The sequence below is a fragment of the Anguilla anguilla genome, chromosome 1, assembly GCF_013347855.1.
Source record: "Anguilla anguilla isolate fAngAng1 chromosome 1, fAngAng1.pri, whole genome shotgun sequence".
Lineage (NCBI taxonomy): Eukaryota > Metazoa > Chordata > Actinopteri > Anguilliformes > Anguillidae > Anguilla > Anguilla anguilla.
The window spans coordinates 68,668,851-68,692,796 of NC_049201.1; the positions used below are offsets into that span (position 1 = coordinate 68,668,851).

Genomic DNA, 23,946 nt, shown 5'->3' on the forward strand with positions numbered 1-23,946 from the left:
GATGCTAAAAACCAGATGAAGAAAGGATGGGGTTAGTGAAAATGGAGGAGAGGAGCGGAGCTGCAAAGTGGAGAATTGGGAGAACAGTGAGGTAAGAATGATGGAAACACTGAGGGAAAGATAAAAAGCATTTTTCCTAATGAGGATGCCACGTCACCCAATTCTGTTTCCAGTTACATTCTGAAACAAATTTGTTTTTGGTATTTTTAATTGACAGATTAAAATGGACGTATTTGTACTAGCATGGTGGTGGAAGGGGGGATTGGCTTGAAGAGATTGGTGACGGGGGCCATGCAGTACTGTTTCACACATCATACCTGTCATACAGTCTAAATTAAGGGCCTGATCACACAGGCTCCTGCCAGTGGAAGTGTACTGCAGCTGTGCTACTCCTTGCGCTAGTACATCCAGCGCTCATTATGGTTGTGAGTCAGAGCAGGGAGAGCAATCAAAGGGGGTAAGAACAGACAGCATCTACCGTCTACAGGGGAAAACACAGTCTATAAATGTGGGGCAATTTATTCCTTCTGAAATATTTTTAGTTTCTAGTGCACAGAAAGGGCCCTTCCTGTGGGCAAAGGATAAATAAGACTTCACAAGGGACTCCAAATGACCCTTAGTCCATAGGAAGATGCTTCACTCGCTGCAAGTTGTTATCTTTCAGATTTATATCTCGGCTGGGGCCAATAACCAAGTACAAATCTAAACATGAATACATTCTCATATGCATGAGGGAACAGTGGCTGACACAGCTCAACAATGAAAAGCTCAAGAATGATTACTTCTAATGACAGTCCTTGGCTAATATTATCTATTTGTTATCTAGTCGTATTTATTGGGCTTCACACTGGATACACACGCTCTTGGGCTTAGGGCTCTGAGGCTTCCTCCACAGGGGCTCCTGTGTCCTCTGGGTGTGGGGCGGGGCTGAGATACTCCAGGGCCCGCTGGCCCTGAGAGACCAGCTGCTTGATGGGGGCCAGCAGGGCCTCGGTGGCGGAGGAGCGGCGGCGGGCCGCGCCGGCGGAGGGATCGGGCGTGGCGTCGACCTCCGGGGGCGGGGCGGGCAGGCTGTCCTGCTGCTTCAGACTCCCCCGCCGCCCGTCGGAGGGGTTGGCGCCGGACGAGCCACGGCGGAAGCGGGAGTACAGGCTCCGGCGGCGGCGGGGGCGGCCGTCCGGCGTCTTGAGGAGCAGGCTGTTGACGGAGGCGCGGCGGGAGGAGTCGCTCTCGGACAGGTACTCCTGGATCAGATAGTCCTCCAGCTGCTGCTCCGCTGGCTTCTGCAGCTGAGAGATTGAGACGAGCAGAGGACAGACGGAGGGGAGAAAGGACAGAGGATTCAAAGGGTGGGGACAGAGCGAACAAAGAGGAGAAAGTATGAGGAGAAATAAATTACACACAGGTGAATGTATAGAGGTGGAATACAGATAAGTTGAGGAGAAAGGGGAGAGCATATGCATAAGGGATATGCATATGCATTGAGGACACATTTGTGACCAGATGAAAAGGAGAGGGTGGAGCAAGAGAAACAAAGGAGGACAGGAGAGAGAGAGAGACACACAGTGGATAGCAAGGAGAACACTGAGGTGAAGAGAGGAAATACCACAGAGCATTTCTCCTAACAAGAACGCCAGATATCCAAACCATTTGCTGTCTTAAGCCAATTAATCGTCTGCATTTTTCAATGCAAATGAATAACAACAAGGACAATTAATCAATATAATGAAAATACAGCTGTGAAAATGAACCTAAACAGACCTGAACAGACAGAGCTGGTCCATGAGTCCGTGGGGCCATAGGTGAGATCTTGAAAATTGGCCCCAAAATAATAAATAATAAAATGATAAATAAAAAAAACACGGGGGCCTCATAACTGTGCCAGGGCCCTAAATGGTTGCTTACATGGGTAAAAAGATGGGCTGGCACTGCAAGCAGGAAAGAAACGGCGTGAACAGAAACTGTGAAGCCCATTTTAACTGTGTGCTCATTTAAACCACTTGCCACAAAGAGAAATTGTGTATGTGTATAAGAGAGTGTGCTTCTCTGACTTTGGGCCACAATTTGGGCATTGTGATGCATGAACATACTCCTGCTAAAATCCTTCAAAGAGAGAGACAGAACCATCCATTTTGATGATTAAACAGTAATTACATTCAAGGCTAATTTGTTCCCCACTCTATACCAGTCCTTCCCACTGAAAATCATGACTGAACAAGCCAGTAAGTGTTTCTATATCAGGGCAATCGAAGGCTTAGAAGATAAGGGTTCTTGTCTCTGTCTCTGATACAGGACAATTCCAGTTAAGGGTGCAGCAAAAATGTTCTGATGGGTAACCTTTAATAGAATGGCAATGACAGAAAGAGAGGCCGAGAAACTAGAATCATGAGATGGTTAAGGTGCAGGTCCTGGGATGGACACCAGCTCAATGTATCATTCTTTATGAAAAATGATGCATTTGAGCGCATGCACAGCACATGCAGTGATGATAGTGTTGTGAATGGAAGATGAATGACTCATCTGACAAACACAACGGCAGTCTTTGGCTGTTTGTCAAGCTAAGGCCAGAATGAGTGTAATTACATGCTATTTTCTTCCCCTGAGAGGTCAAACTGTCTCCATTGATTAGGCTAATCTTCATTCTGTGAATCACAATTCATCACTCAGTGGCTGTGTTTGAACCCAGATGACTCAGAGTCAGTACTTTTCCTCCTACTGTGGCCAAAAACGGCTAATATAAAAGCTTGCCAGATCAACCAATCCCCTCAATGCTGATTACTGAAAAAACAATTTACATGCCAGTCTTTGATGACACATGATGACACATGATGAGCTGAGAGATGTCATGGCTTTATAGTGCTTGGGTGTAAAATCAGACCAGTATGCCTCTCCCTATAATGTGCATCTTTCAAAAAACAATGTAAAAAAAACGTAAAGGCAAAACCTCTTGAAGTCTGCAGCTTAGCTATTGGAGGAATAGCCTGTAACATTCCATTTCTACTGCATTATGCAGGAGTTCCTGCAGACTGCCACCTCACGGCACTCCATATTCAATAAGACAGGATGGACATGCTGCCACCCAGTCATCTCCAATTCTGTCTGAGCATTGTCTCGCTGCAGACAGGCACTCACAAACAACGCACAAGCATGCACACACAGGTCGAGTGCAATGCCCCTGGGGCAAGGGTAAATAGCTGTAAATACAGATTATGCAATGGCAATATATATTACAATAATGCCAATTATGGTTCACCAGCATCTGCACATTGCAAGCGCCTGTGACTCTTCTATTCAGTGTTTGAAAAAACACAATGTATCACTCTCATAATCATGCCCTGAGGAAGACTGACTAGCTGAAATGTGGTTACAGGACCTTTTTTTGCTATTTTTTAAGTCTATATTTTTAACAGTGAAGATGTGAAACTAGGCGTATTGGTCTATCCAATAACTGATTCATGGGAGTGCTGCCTATTCCCCACTTTCTTTTATTGGCAGAAGCTGGAGAAATCATTGATATTTATGGTTCGAGGCAGCCGGAAGGTTACCAGCTGTTCACAGGTGGTGACTCAAGACTGATCTTTCATTACATCCATCCCCTGAAAATCTGCTACCAGTGTACAGGAAATCACATCCAGGAGCCCCATCTCAGACTCTGGAAAGACCTCTTATCTCTCTAGGCTTGGGTACACAGTTCCTGTACCGAGACAGAACCCAAATAACATATCATTGATCTCTCAGCACCTGAAGGAAATTAAGCCAGTGGCTGCCGGTAAACAATGGAAATGCGGGAAGCACATTTCTTATCGTGCCCATCACATCTCCAGCTCGCCCCCGCACAGGCATAACCATAAGCGCACATGTAGACACACGCACACACAGGCATGCATGCACACACACACACACACACGCATACACAGGCACGCATGCACACATACACACACACACGCACACGCAGGCACGCATGCACACACACACACACACACACACGCATACACAGAAGCACTAGTCTCAGATTCGGAGACAATCACTCAGGAGTGACTCCACAGAGGACAGAAGAGAAACTCCAACTCACACAAGATCAGTCACATTGGCAGATACTGTACAGTCACCTCTTGGCACATAGGTACCATTTGCTGGTTCCTGGACCCCCAAGACAGCAGCCAAGGAAGCAGCATTTAGCAAGCTAGCTGCCCAGAGTCTTAAGTCTGGGTGTGCAGTGACCCCTGCTGAAATAGGTTACGTTCCTAAGTGTGCATTGGAACATGACAGTCTCCCCAGAAGGTCTCATGCAGGACAATGGCATGATGCCGATCCCCTAGAGTGTCAGTGTGCCAAACCATCAACTGACAGCACTTACGGTACCTACCCCTCACATCATGGCTTGTGTATGTGTCTCCCTTACTTATTTTGGAGGTACACTCCCACTAAAACCATTGAGTCCAAGAATTCTTTTACTATTTGGCCAATACAAAAATGACTAAGAAAGGCCTATGTGTTCTTTTTATTGTGCCCCTTTTACTTCTGACAGAAATTGTGTGATTATGCTGTATCACTGTTAGAAAAAAATACATGCATTATTTTTAGCCATGATTTAAAATGCAGATGAATACATTTAGTTGTGTGCTTTCCCCTTCTGCATGTCGTGATTTCATTAGTGTGGGTTTCTCCCCCTGGACTGTGACAAATAAGCATGGAGGGCAACCGTTAACTGTTAGTGACCACTGTGGTCATCACTCTTAACATATAGAGTGACATATTGCTTATCTTATACAATATATTACGTATCTTATACAATACATTTGTTATACCACACTTGGAGTATTGTGTGTAGTTCTGGGGACCGTACTACAAGAAAGATATAGAGGCTCTGGAAAAGGTTCAAAGAAAAGCAACCAAATTGATTCCTGGTATGAAAGATAAAAGCTATGAGGAAATACTTAAGATGCTTAATCTCTTCAAGCTTAGTAAAAGGAGACTCAGGGGTGATTTGATTGAGGCTGTTAAATTCATCAATGGGATCAACAAAGTGAACTACAAGATATTCTTTAGGTTGAATTCTGTTAGTAGAATGAGGGGACATAAATGGAAATTAGCAAAACATAAATTCCGTGCAGACCTTAGGAATTTTTTTTTTTCATGCATAGAATATTCAATTTGTGGAATAGCCTGCCAGGTCACGAAAAAGAGACAGAATCTCTGGGGATTTTCAAGACTAGGCTTGATACAGTGTTAGATACTATCTAGCCTGTAGGTAATCAGAGCGCTAGGTACAATTTAGTCAGGAAACTGGCCAGAATTGTTGGGCTGAATGGCCTATTCTCGTCATTATGCTATGTTATATAGGGCATGAGACGTGCAGTCCGGCCGAAACAAGGACCTCTTTTCAAATAAGTAACGTGAGTCTCCTGGACGGCGGCTAAAAGATGGGCATTCCTGACATGGCGGTGAGCGTCCTGCGCTCCCCGTCGTCTCCGCATTCCGCACATTTCAGAAGCGGAAAGACACGCAGGCCACGGCAGCCGAACACAGGACCCTCCTCTCTCCTCTCTCACGCACCTGGCCGACACTTCGCTCTCACTCAACAGCCTGCATCAGGCACCCAACTCCACACCTGTTCGGCCTGTATCGCTAGCCTAGCCGCCGAAGGAGAGGCACGTGAGGAGGCTAAACGCTGCTGGATGTTTCATGCTCTGACACAGATTGACACGGTAACCCTTGGGTTCCACAGTGAAGAGCTTTGAATGGCCAGCTTCCTAAAGCCTTACTAAATCAGTGCTGATTAAGTCAAGATGATTGATGTATTATTTCTGAGCATTTCACATTTAGTTCTTAGAGCTCTGAGGTTCCCACCACAGGGGCTCCTGTGTCCTCTTGGAGTGGGGCGGGGCAGAGATGCTCCAATATTAAGAAACATTCTGCAGATGATAATGTAAACTGCTTAAATCAGAGAAAAATTGGATACACAGTATTTTCTCTAAAGAACAATTAATTTTGATACTGAAAAGTTACAAAAATAAAAAAAACAAAAAAACACTGCAATAAACTGTACTTCATGGGCAAGACTCACGGATGTTTTCTCAACATTTATTTTAACGTTATTTATTTAGAAAGTTTTTGCTGATAATTAAGTATGTAACATGCAACACTCCAGATTATATAATATCCAACACAGGGGAATAACAGACACATACGTGTACACACACACACACACACACACAAAAGGAAACTCAAAAATACATACACACATCTTAGCCCATCTAATAGAGTGCCATGATATAACGATGTCATGGTGTCAGCGGTGGGATCCTCACCATGTTGTAGAGCGGAGTGGTGTTGATCAGCAGCTGGAGGAGGAGCTTGCTCAGCTCCTGCAGATCACTCAGAAACACGGCCAGGTTATCCAGGGCCCGGCTGATGGGAGGCAGCTCCAAGGCCATGCGGATCACCTCAGAGAGCTGGCTCACGACCGCATCCTTCAGTGCCACCAGCTGGTGTCCCCGGGCAACGGTGAAAGTCATGAGTCGCCGAGACAGCCGGATAACTGCCTCCACCAGCTGGGTTAGACCCATCTGTTAACGAGAGGTAGGAGAGAGAGAGAGAGAGACAAAGATGGATGTTACCCTCAATGGTTTGATTTTTTTATGACCCAAACATGTTCAAAGTACAGTAAACTGTGAGGGAAGCTGGCTGGTGCATCTCAGGAAGGATTCTGTGCAGCTGACAAGAGTGTTGGCTGTCAGCAGGGGATCATCCTCAAACTACTGAGCAGCATCAGGAAGCTCACATCTGCAAAAATCACAAAGTTTGTCTGAAGTACTGCACAGTTAAGGAAATTAATGAACTCATGAGCGGAGTCAATGAAGCTCATGTGGAGAGTGACCATGCCTGGCCTGTTATAGACCTTCTGACCTCATTTAACAGAACCCCTCCTCCCCTCCTCTGCCTGGATCAATATGACTCTACAGGGGGTACTAAAAGTCACCCCAAATGCCAACCAATCACAAGCCTCAGTTCCTAAAGCTTTCCTCATTGTATTTCATCTAACCAGCAGGGTTCAGAAGGTCTGAAGCAAGTTACCACTACCCTGTGTAGCAAGGACTGACAGCCACAATGTCATTAAAACCCCTAAAAAATGTGATTTGTTCCTCTGTTAAGAATGCTTTTTATTATTTAATTTAGCCCCTTTTCCTTGGTTCAGATAGAGATAGTGATCTATTGAACTGCAGACATTAAAGGGAAAAGATTCTACTTCTGTCATGTTTGTGTATTATAATGTGAATGCAGTACTGTAGTGTCAAAGTACTGTCAGATTTCATACTGTGAACTACAGTACCTCCATTCAAACTATATAATAGAAAGCATTGACCCAAATTTTCTCCATTTTCCAGACACCCTTTTCCAGCCAAAATGCAAATGGGCAGCCCAAAATCTAATTAAAAATTGAGCATAATAAGGTCCATAATAAGGGAGCAGAGAAAGAGCACATTCAAAGCTCGGCACGTGAATCAGACACCACAGTGCCCAGTTTGTAGAGCAGCAGCCAGATGGACAAGCACAGGCACAAAAAAACATCCTGGGCCACATCAGCGACCTCCTCTCTTTCAGCGACCTCCTGTGTTCCCTCAGTTCAAGGCCCCCCCCCCCCCCCCCCCCCTTCCCCCTCATTTAATAGAGAAAATAGGCTGGACAGACCGATAGGCATCCTGATCTCTCTGCTCGGTCAGAAGAGTCTCCTGGTGAGCGAGTTCTGCACCGGAGTGGAGATGTGGGTCAAACGTGACGCCACGCCACCACGCTGGCAGCTGGCGGTCAGGGCTGGGCCACAGCAGCCAGGTTCTGTCAGCAAACGCCCCTAGCAGAGTCACCTTTCTGATCGCCTGCCTTTCAGAGTGCCCGCAGTATTTTTAACGAGTGCCTTTAAAGTGGGCTTTGACCCCGCGGGCTACCAGCCATAGCCTTTCTCTCCAATTACTAGCCGCCAATTGCTGGGAAATTGTAACTGCTGCCAGTTCTTCTCATGCACTTGACTCTCATGATTTGGCACCAGTCCTCTGTTAGTCCAGTGTTACACATGCACACACACATGCTGGATCCACCCACCCACCCGTGATGACAGGATTTCCCAGCTCCACACAGCCCATAGTACTTAGTGCTTAGACATTCATCAAAACACTGTCCATCATGATGGAGGTAGCATGCGATACCATTGATGACTTTGATTAATGCGAAGCATTACACCAGCCAACGAGATGACTCAGAATTTTTGCTTACAAAGGGATGAATGTGTGAATGAGTAATGTTGAATCAGATACACAATCAGGTGATTAAGTGTGAAGGAGAAACACTTAGACAACATGCCAAACACACACACACACACATACATATACACTTACACACATGCACACACACACACACTTACACATTCACACACAAACACACACTCATATGCATATGCACATGCACAGGCACACACACACATACACACGCATATGCACGTGCACATGCACATGCACACACACAGACAAACCCCCTATCCTGACCCCTTATTCTCCCAGGTCCTGCACAGTGTGGCTCCTCTCCAACCTGCCTGTATAAGCAGCCTGTTACTTATCACAGGAGGCAGTGTGAAGCAGGATTCAGCCTCAGTCTCCCGCTGGCTCTCAAGCTCCAAATACAACAGCGACAGCCTCTGCACATCAGAAGGCGGGCAGAGAGCTGTTTAATGAGGGCACAGAGCAGCCATTATATGGGTCAGGCAGACCACGGAAACAGCAGGGTGCCGAACACCAGCTCGGCTGCTTCTGTAAGACAGAAGTCAGGCTAACGATACGAACAGGGGTCTCCACACTGTTGGTCTCTGGAAGACGGAAGTGCTTTAAATAGCTATGTCACCTAATGACGCAGTAGGCTACACACGTCTAGCTATTAGGTTTAACAAAAAGGGGCAATTAGTTAATGCAGGCCAATCCAGTGCAGTGCACGGCATAGGTACTGTCGGGGAAGCTATCTAAAAGCCTCTTCACATCAAGCCAGTGGTTCTGGACTATTCCAGGATGGGCAGTTCTTTGGAAGTAATTATCATTTCTTACAGCACATCACAGGCACACAGGAGCACTGGGCCTCTATTGAAATTTCCCTTGTAGGAAGAACAGAATTAAATGTGTGAGTGAAAAATGAAGGTGGTTGTCCATACGGAACACTCGATAAACAGCACATGTAGCAGCAGTAGCAGGAAAGAAAGCAATAGCATATTTTTTAAATAATAAATATTTTTATTTTATTCAATACATCAATCGTATAGTGTGGTATGTAGGATTATCCACGTGCTCTTTTTTTCTATTTTATATTTCTCGTTGGCTAATTTTTCAAATAGTTCAGATTTTCTTTCCTGCATTTTTGGACAAAAAACGATGTCAGCTGCCTGTACTGTCTGTAGTGTTTACATCAAGATTATTATTATCAAAATACGCCTGCCTTCCTACTGCCATATAAGGTCTTTCCTGATGGCAAGACAAGGCATAGCTTACTAACTGTCTCTCCTGTAATGGGCTGTTGTGATCACAAAACAGTCTATATATACAATTGGTCCTCCCAAAATTTGGAATAAAAACAGGATATGCAGGATAAATGGTTAAAATGAACAAATAAATGAAATAACCGAACATTGAAAATCCCTTTCATAATCAAAGATCACATAATATTGTCTGTTATTTATTATCATACACTCTTTGTTTGGAACAAAATCAGCTACAAAAGCACAAATGGCAGTGCTTTCCTAAACAGAACACCGCAAATATCTTGCCTGGGACCAGCAAGCTCTGCCTGGTGGACAATTTAAAGGGTAAGGGGGTACTGAGAGAGGGGAAGTCACAGTCCAGTGAACATTTATGTGGTGAAAAGTCCGTGAAGATGGTGAAACACCATCTTTTCTGGTGAAAACCCAGCTATATTTGGTGCATGTTTTTTTAGCCAACTAGGACATAACCAGGCTAAATCCGGGTAAAACCTGAGCTATACTGGGGTTAACCTAGTCCGTTTATGTCCAAATGTCTTGCAACCTAGATTTACACCCCTCTAGACATCTATATTCTCTCTTTTCCTCACTGGAAGACCAGCCACAGAATGCAAGAATCTGGTTTAAGTGAGGACCTGCATTCCCCCTGCAGACTGTACAGAATGTGTCTTTTCATACTGACAGGTCATGTACAATTTGGTGAATGAGAAATTAGTAGTTCTTACTAACTGCTAATTATGGATATTTGTGTTGATCAATTCTGGCACGGAGCAGTGTTGAAAGGAACAGACACTGAAAGGGGTCTGTCGTTTTTACATGCACGGCTGTAATTTATATATAACGGCATGCTGGCAGAGTCGCCTGAAAGGAAAACACTCTTCAGAGCTTGTTTGTGCTTGTGTTCAGTCCAGGTTCTGCACATATATTTCCCAAAATGGAAACTACTTTCTGAGGCTTCAAAAAAGGGCAAATAAAAAGCAGAAAATGAAAAGCCTTGATGTACTGATACTATTTAAATCAACCCTAGCTGAGATCATGGACTCAGAAACATTCTGAGTCTCCCTCCCTGTCCTCTTAGTAGCCTACCTCTTGTAAAAGTTATCACTATGCCCATCTGCTTACATAGCACTGTTGTATATGACTCACACCTGCCAATTTTTCACCACCTATTTTAGCCTCTTACTGATACCTAACTTTAGCAGACCACTCCTCCAGTGCTGGAAAAACCCAAAACATTATCTAGAACTTCTCAATCTCTCTTCACTCGCTGTACAACTATTTTCTGGGGGACGGACAACATACAATTTAAGGACAGCACTAGGTGCTCACTCTCTCTCTGTCTCTCTCTTTCTTTCACTCTCTCCTTCCTCTGCTCACTCACTTTTGTACTGTCCTCACCTAATCCAGTTCTATTTCTCTTCACTAGGTCTTGTTGTCTCTCAGCTGACCGTCTCCCATTCTCTATCTCTCTCCACATCTTCTAGCACAAGCCCTTCACTGATGTCAGAACAGAACAGAACAGAACAGAACAGAGTCACTGAAGCCTTTAATTGGCTTCAGAACACTCATGCCTTTGGTCTGTTCCTTGGATTCCCAAAATGAATTAGTTCCAGAGCACTATGCCTGTAGTATGCTTGAACTATATGACTGTACCACTGAATTATCATTCTTCTGTAAAAGGTAAATGTTTTTGTGTGTAGTAACCAACTATATACAACTGAAATATAGTTAAAACGGAATTACCAATAAAATAATTGTTGCAATTGTTGACAAACCAAAACATTCTTTCATAAACTGTACTTTTGTACTTTAATACTTTGCCAGGTACTTGTATTTCCACTAATACTCCATTTGATGCAATGGATAATGGCTAATGTCAAAACAAATATATCAATAAAAATAAGATTTATGCTTGAACAACTTTGCCTAAATCCCCACATGTCCCATACTGTATATTCTATCACCCTCATTGCCAAGTCACTCCGGCAAATACTGTCTGGGAGAGTCACAGAATACAGAAAGAGAGAGAGTAATACAGAAAGAACCAGGCCAATTCTGCGTCCTTACTACCTGTGGATTGAAGGCGACGGGCACAGGCGATGCGCAGAGGACAGAGCCTGCCAGGTGCAGCATAACGAGCACGTGGACCCGGGTTACACAGGCCCCTACGGCAGTGAGACCAGCTGACGCTGCCCAGCCTGTTTCTGTGTGAAGGGGCAGGCTAACGACGCCGAGCCATTATCCTGGTGCCTCCGATTAGATTTAAACCCACAGAGCCCGTGGCTTTGAAGAAGTGGCTTTACATTTGAATGTACGAGTGGAATTAAATTAGACTTTGATTCAAGACGGTTAAGTAACACAGGGAAGGCTCAATCAGGGCTGACTGGACGTCATTTGAGCACTCAGTCAGCCAGACAGAACCTCTTCTTCTATCATTCATTACGTGTACTTAATTCCCCCAATCATAAGACTTGCTTATAAAATTCAAGTTAAAAGAACAAATTTCCACAGACTACTGCAAATCACCGTCCCATAACCGAAAACCAGACACACTTTTTTTTTGTCACACTTTGTCCCAAGCCGGTTTTCCCCCGCCCTTGCCCTCTGCTGTCCGCTCCTTATCAGTCCGTCTCCGTCCCGGAGCAGCGAGCTCCGGGCCTCACGTAGGCCCGCATCCCACGGGGCACAAGCCTCGATCTCTGCCGCCCTATCGGGCCAGACGATCGCACATTCTTTCCCCGCTCGCAGCCCGGCTCCGCGCAGATGTTTGGACAAAGAAAAACATATCACATTTTCTTTGGCTTGGCTCGACCTCTAACATGGCATCTTTCTGCAAATCTTAACGCACGACTGCTATTTATTTGTGTTTAGCACAGACTGAAAATAATAAACTAAAGTGAAGATTGCATGAGTGAAAGACAGGGCGCCCCTGTCAGTCAGTACTTAGCAACACCTCCTTTTGGCAGATCTAACAGCTTCAACACATTTCCTGCAGCCAGCTAAGTCCTTACATAAATGAATTTTGGGAATTTTTTCCTACTCTTTCTTGTAGAACTCTTCTACCTGAGAGAAATTAATAGGTGCCCTTGCATGCACTCTTGAATGAAATTTTCCCACAGCATCACCAAGTAAACATCTGTTCTGTTCACATAGAGATTCCTTCTAATGTAGACTGACCATGGGTGGCCAAACTTTTGCACGCAGTTGTATAGATACACTTTCATACATTCTATCCCTCAAATAAAGAGATATGTATGAAGAGGATATAAGAACATACTGTAGGTGGGTATATCTACCAGTGTCTTGCAGAATTGTTATGGGATATACGTGCCACCTGTTTGTGTTTCTTTCCTCTCCCCTCTCCTTTCAGACGAGGACTGGGCGTCACACTGGGGTTTCCCTCCCGCCCTCTCATTGGCCGAACCCCTGGGACCCGGGTCTGGAACATTTAATTAGCCGAGTCGGGTCCTCCCAGGACGAGGCCCTGCGTCTGCTCATGTAGGCAGGAAGCGCGGCGAGTGCCAGGAGCAATCTGACTGCCCAAGCCATGGCACGGGGCACGTAGCCTAGCTATTTTCACCCCGAACCGCGCCGAGTTAAAGAGAGGGAGGATGTTTTGATGTTCTTCAAGGCTCCTTCAAAGTAAATAACGGATAACGGTTAACGGAGATCCAGGCTTTCAACGCCGCCATCTTCGCTTCTGAATGTTTATTTGGGCTTCATTATTATTATTATCTTCAGGGCTTAAAAATGTGTGCACTGCATGAGAAACATACCCCTGGCTGTGCTAAAAAGAAAAATCCATCCTATTTCAAAGCATTGCTGTTATCTGGAAAAACAAAAAAAAAACTAAGGGAATCTGCTGTGGCAGAACTGCCAGCATCTAACTTGTCATTTACCTCAATCAACAAAACTCTCATCCAATCAGAAAATAGTCAGCCATTAATGAAACCGCCACAGAACATGTTCTTAGTGGTCTGTTATGATGACTTATCCAGTACAAAAGCGAAGTACGTTGCTCCCTGTGTGTCTGTATATTTCACATTAATACACTCACCAAGAGTCAATCACTAGCCCTCTGTATAATTTCAGGCTTCAGAAACATTGATTATACACAGCCTTGGAGCTCTTAAGACACTGACTCATATGCTTTGACGAAGTGCTAAAATTACATCGGAAATGACAAAAATAGGTACAACTGAAACAGTTTTATGAATTAATTACAGCAGTTGTATTGAATTTATATGTTCTCTTCCTCCAAAACAACATTGGTGAAAATAACAATGTAGAATATGATAGAACCATAGCTCATGAATATATTTTTTAAATGTTTGTGATGCTTGACCTTTTCACAGAAACACTGACCATATTACTGTATATGTAAACCAAATTCTGAAAAGGAGAAAGGTAGAGGAGGATAATATCATTCACCTCACACCCACTTAAGCAGCTCACAGAGAAGTCAAATGAACTGGCCAAATACTGGGCGTGCTGATCATTCTTTACATAACCTGATTAAGCGGAGACATTAGCCTCTTTACGAAAGATGAAAGTGAAAGGAGTGAGGAATGCATAAACAGATCCCTGCTTACAGGAAAGATAAAGACCACTTATCAGGAACTATAACACATGTTGTGCTCTGTGAATGACAAAGCACTGTATGGCTTCCATACCTGGATGTAATGTAATGTAATACTGTATTTATACTATTTATCTTTATCAATCCATTTTATAAATCTGCATATTACATTCACAACAGTAGCGAAACAGTAGCGTTGCTACACTGCGGTTGACAATGCTACACCACACAATCCTGCACAAACCTGGGCTGCATGGGGAATTTTTCTCTTCCAAGGATTATAGTACAAAAAATGTCAACATGTGAACATTATTTCCTGATTACAGTTCTGCCTGCTGGGGGAAAAAGCTGTGTTTTAAAAGGCTTTCCAACTGAAGTTGGTTTTGATGATGGGGCTCTTGACCTTTTGAAGGGGTATCTGACTCCTCAGATCATATTTCCATAAGTGGGATGGAGAATAGCAGTGAAATTCTTAGACGGGAAGGCTAGTACCTCTCAATAATATGAGATGCTCAGAGGAAATGACATTCCACATCTGAAGCTTCTATGCTGCAGGCTATTCTTATTCCTCTTTCGGCATGCTATGTTCCTGTCTTCTTTGTGTAGAGTAATGATGTCAAATTAACCCATCCCTTTTCACAACTGGAAACCATTGCTTTCCATTATCTCCAGGGTAAAAAAAAAAAAAGATTTTCTGTGTCATTAACAAACTAATTATAGCAGGTTGTTTAACGTCATTAAGTGGATATCGATATTTTAAATGTAAGTGATGCCAACACCCTTAATTTCTATGACAACTTGGAGCTTTCTAATACTTTAGTTTAGTCAGTGTTATATAATGCAGCATAAATTAAGTATTGCTTTTTTTAAATTTATGAAGCTGAGAAGCATTAGCCTTTGCGCAGCTGCAGGCTGCCTCTCTACCGTGAGGGCAATCTGACTCACTGTGCCACCGGCTGAGTTTATTCCACTCAACTAGGCTAAAGTGGTGAGTGTGAATCCCATGGAAACTGCTGCACCGCTGAATATAGAGCTATAAATACTCAGTGAGCATCACCTTCTCCCTTTACCAAACTCGGGGAGAACATGACAAGGCCTTTGGTCCGGAATAAGCTTTTACCCAAGAAATATATGGCATTCCATTCTCTTCAAAGGTGAATAGTTATGGCCAACAGCACTGTATTATACAGCTCATACAACACACAGAGGCTTCAGCGCTGTATCGTATTTTGACTCACTGATGGGTTTTTATACCCATAAACTGCATGTGCCTCGATACAAAAGCCAGCAGTATGCACAGGCAGCATGCTAGACATGAGCTGTGTAAGTGCTATGCAAATAAAGTGCAATGACACTTCATGGAGGGAGGCTGTGAAGGGATTTGGGGGAATGAGATGCTGACTCAGGGCTGGCTGACCCTGGTCCTGGAAATCCACAGTGAATCAACTTCATTGATTAATTAAAGCAGTTCATCTCACTGCTGATTCACTTTACTTCTTTGCATCTGAACTGGTTGCTGATTTTATGTTAATAAAAGCCCAGCATACTCTGTGGCTCTGTAGCACCAGGGTTTCCATTACCTATACTGGCTGGTTAAGGGGTGTTAGGGAAGGGGCGGGGGGGGGGGCGGGGGTTCTGCTCACCGTGTCGCTGAGCCCCCCCAGGATGTACTGGATGGGCTGCAGGCTAGCCATCAGCAGCAGGGCACGGTGGTACAGGTACAGGTTCAGCCAGAGCTGCAGACTGCGCACACGAGTCCACATTCCCGGCTCCTCTTCGTCATTCTCATCCTCGTACTCCTGCCTCCTCAGCTCCAGCTCCCCCTCTGGGGCACAGAGAGACAGTCATCCAGGGTACAGAGAGACAGTCAGCCAGGGCACAGAGAGACAGTCAACCAGGCCACTGAGAGACAGTCAGCCAGTGTACAGAGAGACAGTCAACCAGGGTACAGAGAGACAGTCAGCCAGGGCACAAAGAGACAGTCAACCAGGGCACAGAGAGACAGACAGCCAGGGCACAGAGAGACAGTCAGCCAGGGCACAGAGAGACAGTCAGCCAGGGCACAGAGAGACAGTCAACCAGGGCACAGATAGGCAGTAAGTCAGGGTACAAATGAAATAATGAATGCATGAATAAATTCTGAATCATAGAATTATGGAAAATGGAGGGCGAAAAATGGAAAGGGGTACAAGCAGGGGTGATTAATTTCCTGAATTTTATGCAAATACGCACGCATGCACATGCACACACACACTCTCACATATACACAAACTCTCACACACACCAACAGAGCAGTCATCAGTAATGTAGTACCATCTCATCTCTAACACTTCACTGACACTTGGATCATCACCAGTGACAGATACATTCTTCCCTCATACAGTTTTTCTTATCAGACAGCCCAATCAAGCATGACTCACACAGTCTGGGCAGCATCCATGTATGCTCCTGGCTATTTTCAAAACCAACTATAAATACCTGGGTTACTGCAACCTGCACATGACATACTTTGTTACTTTACATATAAAACACTGCACTGAATACAGACTTACACTTACATGTAAGTGTCTTGAAAAATATATATATATATGGTGTAATTCACAAATAAATGTGACCTTTAAGAGTACTGGTTTCAGTTACTATCATGTTCTAATTAAAAGTGTGGTAGCTACTTTATGAATGTATTTATTTTTTATTTTTTAGTTTAACCCAGGGGTGTTCAATCTTATACGAAAAGGGCCAGTGTGGGTGCTCGTTTTTGTTTTAGCCCAGCATTATGACACTTGAATCAGCCAATTAATTAATCATGGTCTTCAGCCAAGACTTTTATAAGTAGCATCAGGTGTCTTAGTGCTGGGCTAAAACAAAAACCTGCACCCACACTTGGCCTTCTGGTAATGCAGTGGACAAATACTGAACAGTGGAACATCAAGCTAAACTAGAGCTTTGGCACTGACAGTGTAACACTGCCCTCTGGTGTCCATACGATAAAAGTATTTACAGCAAGGCTTGTCGATCGTAAAGCTCAATACAAACTGCGCAATAATTTCGGTGTAGTATCTTAATTGTTCATTAAGCAACTAAATGAAGACACTTTCCAGATACACAAACAGGAAAATCATGATATTTCCTTTTGACGTAAAATATTTCAGTTCTAAACATGAGAGCTGGAGGGTGACACCACTTCACTTGTATTTATGTCTGATTGGGAGTCTCCTGAACAAACATGCTGATGATTGGTTAAAATGTAAATCTCCATGCAGCTTAGAAACACAGCCTGGCATTTGAAAGATAAATAATAATATCGTCCTCTAGTGGGCAGTAGAAGAACTTTATTGCCTTCAGGGTAAAAAAAAAGATAGCTTATTCAGACAAATAAATTTGCACATATAATAAAACCCTTTTAAGTTTTGTTGCACCCTTTTTCATTGATTTATTTCTAATCTACACAGCACAAATAATGTATGTTTGTGTTCTTTTATCCGGGGGTAGATGAATGTCGACTGTATATTGACTGAATTCTTACAACTCGGATGCATTGACAACAATGAGAACATTTTTACAGGAAGAAATCACTAAATTACATTTTATTTATGCAGGCGGTGGTGAGACTACCATGATAAAGGGGCTGTTAGATTGAGTATCCAGCTAAAGCCCACAGTCTGCATGTAAGACACTACTGCAGCCAAGAGCTTCGTGGATAAGACTAATGAATAATAATGAAGCGGATGCCATGGAAATGGATGAGTCTATAATGTTTAATCATTTATTATTCACTCTGCTGAAACAATTAAGCTATTGGCAAAAACATACTCTCCAGGTCACCTGACTTGCTTTCAGCATCTCCATCTTGTGGAAATAACGGCTATCAAAGGCACAAGGCATTGGCATTATGTAGGCCACTGGTTCTGCTATGAATTAATATGAAATCTCTCATTTATTTTTTTGTTAGCAGCGCCAGGTGGCACAGCCCATTATCATTTCCATAAGGTGGTATAAAGGAGGCTCAGTCATGCAAGCTGCTCATTTGGCATTCATATACCAGAAATCCATATTTATGGGATATAATTATACAGCAATCAAAAAAGGAGAAATGTCTATGCAATTAGAAATTAAATTATGGTGTGTATTTTACTGTAACTGATGTTGTTTTTGATACTATACATGTACGTATTATACACCAGTTAGTTTATACGTTCTCAGATGTTTTCAAGTTTCATAGATATTTTCTGGGGGAAAGACAGGCAACAGACAACTAAGACAGCGCTAGGTTCCCTCTCTCTCTCTCTCTCTCTCTTTCACTCTCTCTCCCTCTCTTTTTCCCCCACCCCTCTCTCTCTCTCTCTCAGTACTCACGCAAATCGGGTGGAAGATGTAGGAAGTAGTCAGCGGCCTCCTCAGAGTACGTCAGCAGGTTGTCGATCCCCAAGGCCACGGATGTCCTCAGCGTGACCCCAAGGGCATTCTGGGTCCCTCCCACCAGCCGCTCCACCCCGTCCCTAATCCGGTCCAGCTCCGCGTTCACTCTCAGCTGCACGTCATCCAGGGTCAGGAAGAGGGCATCTTTCAAGTGACCCATCACCTGAGGGAGGACAGCGAAGCACAGGTGACACAAAGGCCCAGGAAGGCACAGGAAGTCACCCTTAAGAACGGCACATGAAATTTAAATCCAGTGCGTGGCTGTGCGTCTGTGTTTGTACTTTTGTTTTTCAAATTTAAGTGGTTGCACACAATTATGCCACAATAACTTCTGTTCAGTCCTGTCCTTAGGGACGAAAAAAGAAACCAGTCCAAACCATTCCTCAGTATTCTGAACAATTTAAGAGCTACTCAAACAGCCTGCAAAGAGGCACATTTAACCTGGTGAAACGGCACTCTCAGACAATGAGGCGTGGAAAGAAAAGATGTGAGTGCAAAGTGAGGGAACAGTGGGAGAACCATTAAAAGCAGAGGAATGAAAGGGAGAGAGAGTACAGCGCACATGCAGATGGGCGGGGGGGGACGGGGGGGGAGGGGCGCAGGTGTGGGCAGGCCAACTCGATGAGTCACGGGCAGGCAGACGGGCGGGTGGCAGGGCACCACGGTGCGGTACACCCACCTCCTCCACAGACTGGTGCAGGATGGGAACTCTTTTCTCCAGCTGGTCCAAACCCACACTGGCGAAGCTATTGGCCACTCTGACTGTGGGAAGAGAATGGAGAAATTGAGAACGTTCTGTCCAGCACAGTGAAATGACTACAGTTAATTCAATAGGGACCATATGTAATAATAGTAATAAGGGACGGAGTGTGGCACAGTGGGTAAGGAACTGCGCTTGTAACCGAAAGGTCGCAGGTTCGATTCCCGGGTAAGGACACTGCCGTTGTACCCTTGAGCAAGGTACTTAACCTGCATTGCTTCAGTATATATCCAGCTGTATAAATGGATACAATGTAAAATGCTATGTAAAAGTTGTGTAAGTCGCTCTGGATAAGAGCGTCTGCTAAATGCCTGTAATGTAATGTAATAATGGTAATAATAATAATAACATTATTTATATAGCACTTATCAAAACATGCTGTTTTAGTACTGAACATTTTACAGTGGGCATTAGTTTAAATGCCTTAGTGGCCTATACCAGCCATTGTGAAGCTGACGAGCTGTGAATATTTAAAATATACTTTATCTCAAACAAAATCTGTCCAGGCCAATCAAAAACAGACACTTAAATGGGAATAAAATATTTTTTAAACTCCAGAAAGTGAACTTTCCCTATAAATATGGCGTTATACAGTGCAAAGCACGGGCTGGAGACTGCCTTTGTCGGTCGGGTGAACGGTACCATCGGTGGACTCACTCTGCGGCTCCAGCCTCTGCAAGAGGGGCGTGGCCTGGCGGGCGGCGGCCTGGGACACGCTGCGGACGCTGTCCTCAGCCACGCCTCCCACCAGGCCCACCAGCGCGTAGCGGCCCTTGGCGTCGGCGTACGCCGAGCTCACCATCTGCAGCACCGAGCTGAGCAGGGGCAGACGGACGATCCGCCCCGCCACGTTCTCCTGGACCCACTGGAGGGCAAACAGGAGGGCAGGGGTGAGAGGGGGAACAACTGCTGCTTTCCTCAGGCTGCATATCAGTCTACATAACCATAGCACGTCTTCAGTGCATTTTCAGTACATGTAACTCTTTAATTTAGGTTAGTGTCATTTCTTTCTTTTTTTAAAAAACACCACATAAGATTCCAGAATTAAATACACAATGCCGAAAGAAGACATACACTGGGGCTTTTATTTATTCATTTCTCACCCTCGCAAAAGAAATGCCCATAAAGCAAGTATAATTATAACATCAGACAATAGTGACCCCTAATAAGAGAAAGTGTGAGTCAGTTCAGACAAACATTGGGCTTGTCACCCCATGGCCTTATATTATTCTCATTAGGGCCCAGCGTGAGTTCAAATGCAGCCCTGATCCGCCCCACTGCACCCACTGCAGTTCAGACAGGAGAAGGACACTCACCTCACTGTCCTGATGTACTGATTGCGACATCTCCCTGTAACTAGTTCTCTGAAACACAGACGGGGAAAAGGGGTTTTACGCAAGTCTTGCGTGAGTATCGGACCAGAAAAATCCCCCAACAAACCATTTTTCCACGTAGCTGTGGGTAACCGTCCTGCCCTGTTCTCCCACGGGGATGTCAGCTGCCATAGCTCCACAATGCCTCTGTCTGTTCACAGCACCATAGCGTGGAAATCGGGATTTCTCAAAAATCAGGATGCTCAACAACATCATCATTAACCAAGGCTGAACTAATGCTGGCTGACAGGTACCAAGCAGACGTATGACCTGTGAGCAAATATACAGGGCAAAGATTGCCTATAGAATAATGTACAATTAAGTTAATAAAACCAAAACTACTTCCTGATTCCTAGAGCATAAAAAGCTGATTAACATCGTATAAACTATTGTGCAAATTACGACAGACTGGCCAATATTTAATAGACAGATTTTTTGGCTTTTCACCAACGGACAAAAAGAATATACACCGATCAGCCACAACATTAAAACCACCTGCATTTTTCTGCTTTTTTCTGATCTAATATTTTATTTTCTCTGTTTGTAATCAAACAATTCACACATGGTCAAAGCACAGAGCACTCAGGGCTTTTGTTAAAGGGTATTCTTATACATTTTGGTTTCACCATGTAGTAATTACAGCACTTTTTATACATAGTCCCCCATTTCAGTGTTTTAGACAAATTAACATAATGTCAAATAAAAGAGTCATGTTTTGTATTTGGGTGCATATCCTTTACATGCCATGACTTTCTGATGTCTGTGACCTATCAACATCATCAGAGTCTGGATAGCTTATTGTCAGGTTGTCCTACAAGCGATACAAAAACTCTTTGCATTTGAATGGATCTCTATGGGAATTGGGGGGTGGGACTAGATTCAGCTGTAAATTATGCTGATACAGTATGGAACACATTTGTTGGCTAAATGGCTTTAAGTCATCAAGGGTCCAAGGTATCAAATGAGCCTCCAACCACCATGCTGCTGCCAGATATGCAGTAGATACTACAAGCATTGTTTCTCCTGAATATTTTTTCCATTGAGTTCAACAGGAAAAATTAATCAGGAGAAACAATGCTTGTACTATCATGCAGGTGGTTTTAATGTTGTGGCTGATCGGTGTATAATAAACTCAAATGTGTATAAGGTAAACATCCACCTTAATGTCACTAGTACAGATACAATTTATTTTTTACTTTTTCAATCGCGATCACCATGTTCAGCAAATAGGAGATTAAGAAAGAAATATGTTCACAAGAACTAAGCCAATAATTAAAATTATATCCAGCAATACAAATTAGATATTAATTCAGCACATGCCATTGTAAATTAAGGGGAAAGTATGGCTGAATTAATCTGAGCCTTCATGAACTTTGTTACACTCCACAGACATGTCTGTTGCCCAGAGAGGCATTTTGATGAAATTTTAAGAGGTGCAACTGCTAAATTGTTCCCACTGGAATGGGGAGACAGCAATTACATTTTCTCAGTGATGTGGCAAACTAAAACACTGCATAAACATGTTTTTCTTTTTTCAAACTAAAGACAGATGGTGGTCTAATCATTTTCCACAGAACATATTCATACTGTGTAAAGATTTGGCAGTAACAGACCTAGTATTAGTGATCAGAGGTCTTAAATGTGATCAATGAAAGTATGGTGTATAGGGCGCTAGGATGTTGGTGTTGTACACAGTACACGCAAAAGAATAAGAACTGTAGTGGCTACAAAGAAAATACTGGCAAACAGTCAATATTTTTTTTTATTTTTTACGTGTTTGAAATATACTTTTCGAAGTCCAGTCATATCTGTATCATGGATGGATATAATCATATATCCATATATGATTACAAGTCTAATATATGGACTATATGATTCTGTTCTCCTTGAATATTGTTATTCCTTCCATGGTTTCCACAGGAAGACAATGAAGACGAAGAAGGTTGTGACACAAACAACATGTGAGACACCACAGTAAGCAAATCAAATTCCCATTGTGTGCCACTTTCTCCAGACAGTGGTGAAGCAAGTCATGCCTGGTGTGAGGAAAACTATGATCATCAAAGCTTTGTCATAAATCTATCCATAAGGCACATAGAAAAACATTCAGTTTTTCATTAGATACAGAGCAAAACCACCTTCAAATCTTGACTAGGTCCACAAAATCTCTAAGACATCTATTTGTCTATGTTAGGACACTGCATCACGTTGTCTAGAAACTACATCTTGGTTCCGGCAACCCTTATTTTATTTTATTTTTTACCTCGTCTAAAATATGGTGTGATGTTATTAAAATATGCTGAGAAACTGTTTTATATTTGCTGGAAAAACATTATGGCTTCGTCAAAAGATATTATTTATTTATTTATTTGTTGCTATTGCTGTTGCGGATAATGAATGAAGTAGGCTAGTTAATAGTTATTAGTTTATTAGCAAAGGTGTCTGTGGAACATCGAGGTAACATCTGACTGAAAATATATAATTGAAAAGCATATTTTTCTTACACAGACCGTATCAATTTTGAAAATAAAGCTCATTTGTTGGAATTATAATTGCAAAGGATTCTAAATACTTTTTTCAGTGATTTTTTTATAATTCATATTAGATATATAAAGTTAAATATGAATAAGGTTTTATTGAATTGTATTATCTCATGAAATGAAACCTTATATCAACCATTGACCAAAGCCCAGTCGTATTAGCCAATTTAGGTAAGACACGTACAAACATAATTAAGATACCTACTGTATCTGCGGTACGTAAAATAACCTTCTTACCTGTGAGGAGTTCGAGGATTCTGTCTGCAGCAGTATGTTGGTGTGTGCTGGCTATTTTATGGCACTGCTGGTCTTAAACTTCTGACTCAATGACCAGTTAAATCTCAGCTCCACACAATTTCTGTGAAATACAAAACCTCATGCAGAATAATGGGGGGGGGGGGGGTTTCATTTTCACGGTTTGCATTAAATCGTTGTTAAAAGAGAGTCTGGAAATGATCTCATTGATATGTGGAACGTATCAAATCTGCATGCAAAAAGGCCTATTCAGTGATTCAGCTAAGTAATAATCACAGTAAGCAACTGACATTAAGTCAGCAACAACTATCACTCACACTGCTCAAAGAACTATATACATTAACCATTAGTCGTAAAACTTACTGTTATAAACAATATTTTTTTTACACAAATGGTTCAATGTATCTTGTTTCATTAGAGTTAAACCCCTAATTCCTCAAGCTTACAACTATGACTGTTGATATGAATGGTCAGTGCAATAGGGGAGATGGAGAGAATTGGAGATC

The 23,946-nt window shown here is 43.1% G+C and overlaps 1 protein-coding gene across 1 annotated transcript; it reads right to left on the bottom strand.

Annotated features, from left to right (window-relative positions):
- Nucleotides 1–87: 87 nt before the first annotated feature.
- plin6 (perilipin 6) lies at nt 88–23,501 on the bottom strand. Its single transcript, XM_035420167.1, has 8 exons — nt 23,423–23,501; nt 20,589–20,636; nt 19,930–20,137; nt 19,192–19,274; nt 18,450–18,675; nt 15,737–15,918; nt 6,312–6,569; nt 88–1,289 (listed from the first exon to the last, which is right to left on the bottom strand). The coding sequence occupies exons 2-8, from the start codon at nt 20,616–20,618 to the stop codon at nt 870–872; spliced, it is 1,407 nt and encodes a 468-aa protein (XP_035276058.1). The 5' UTR covers nt 20,619–20,636; nt 23,423–23,501; the 3' UTR covers nt 88–869.
- Nucleotides 23,502–23,946: the final 445 nt, after the last annotated feature.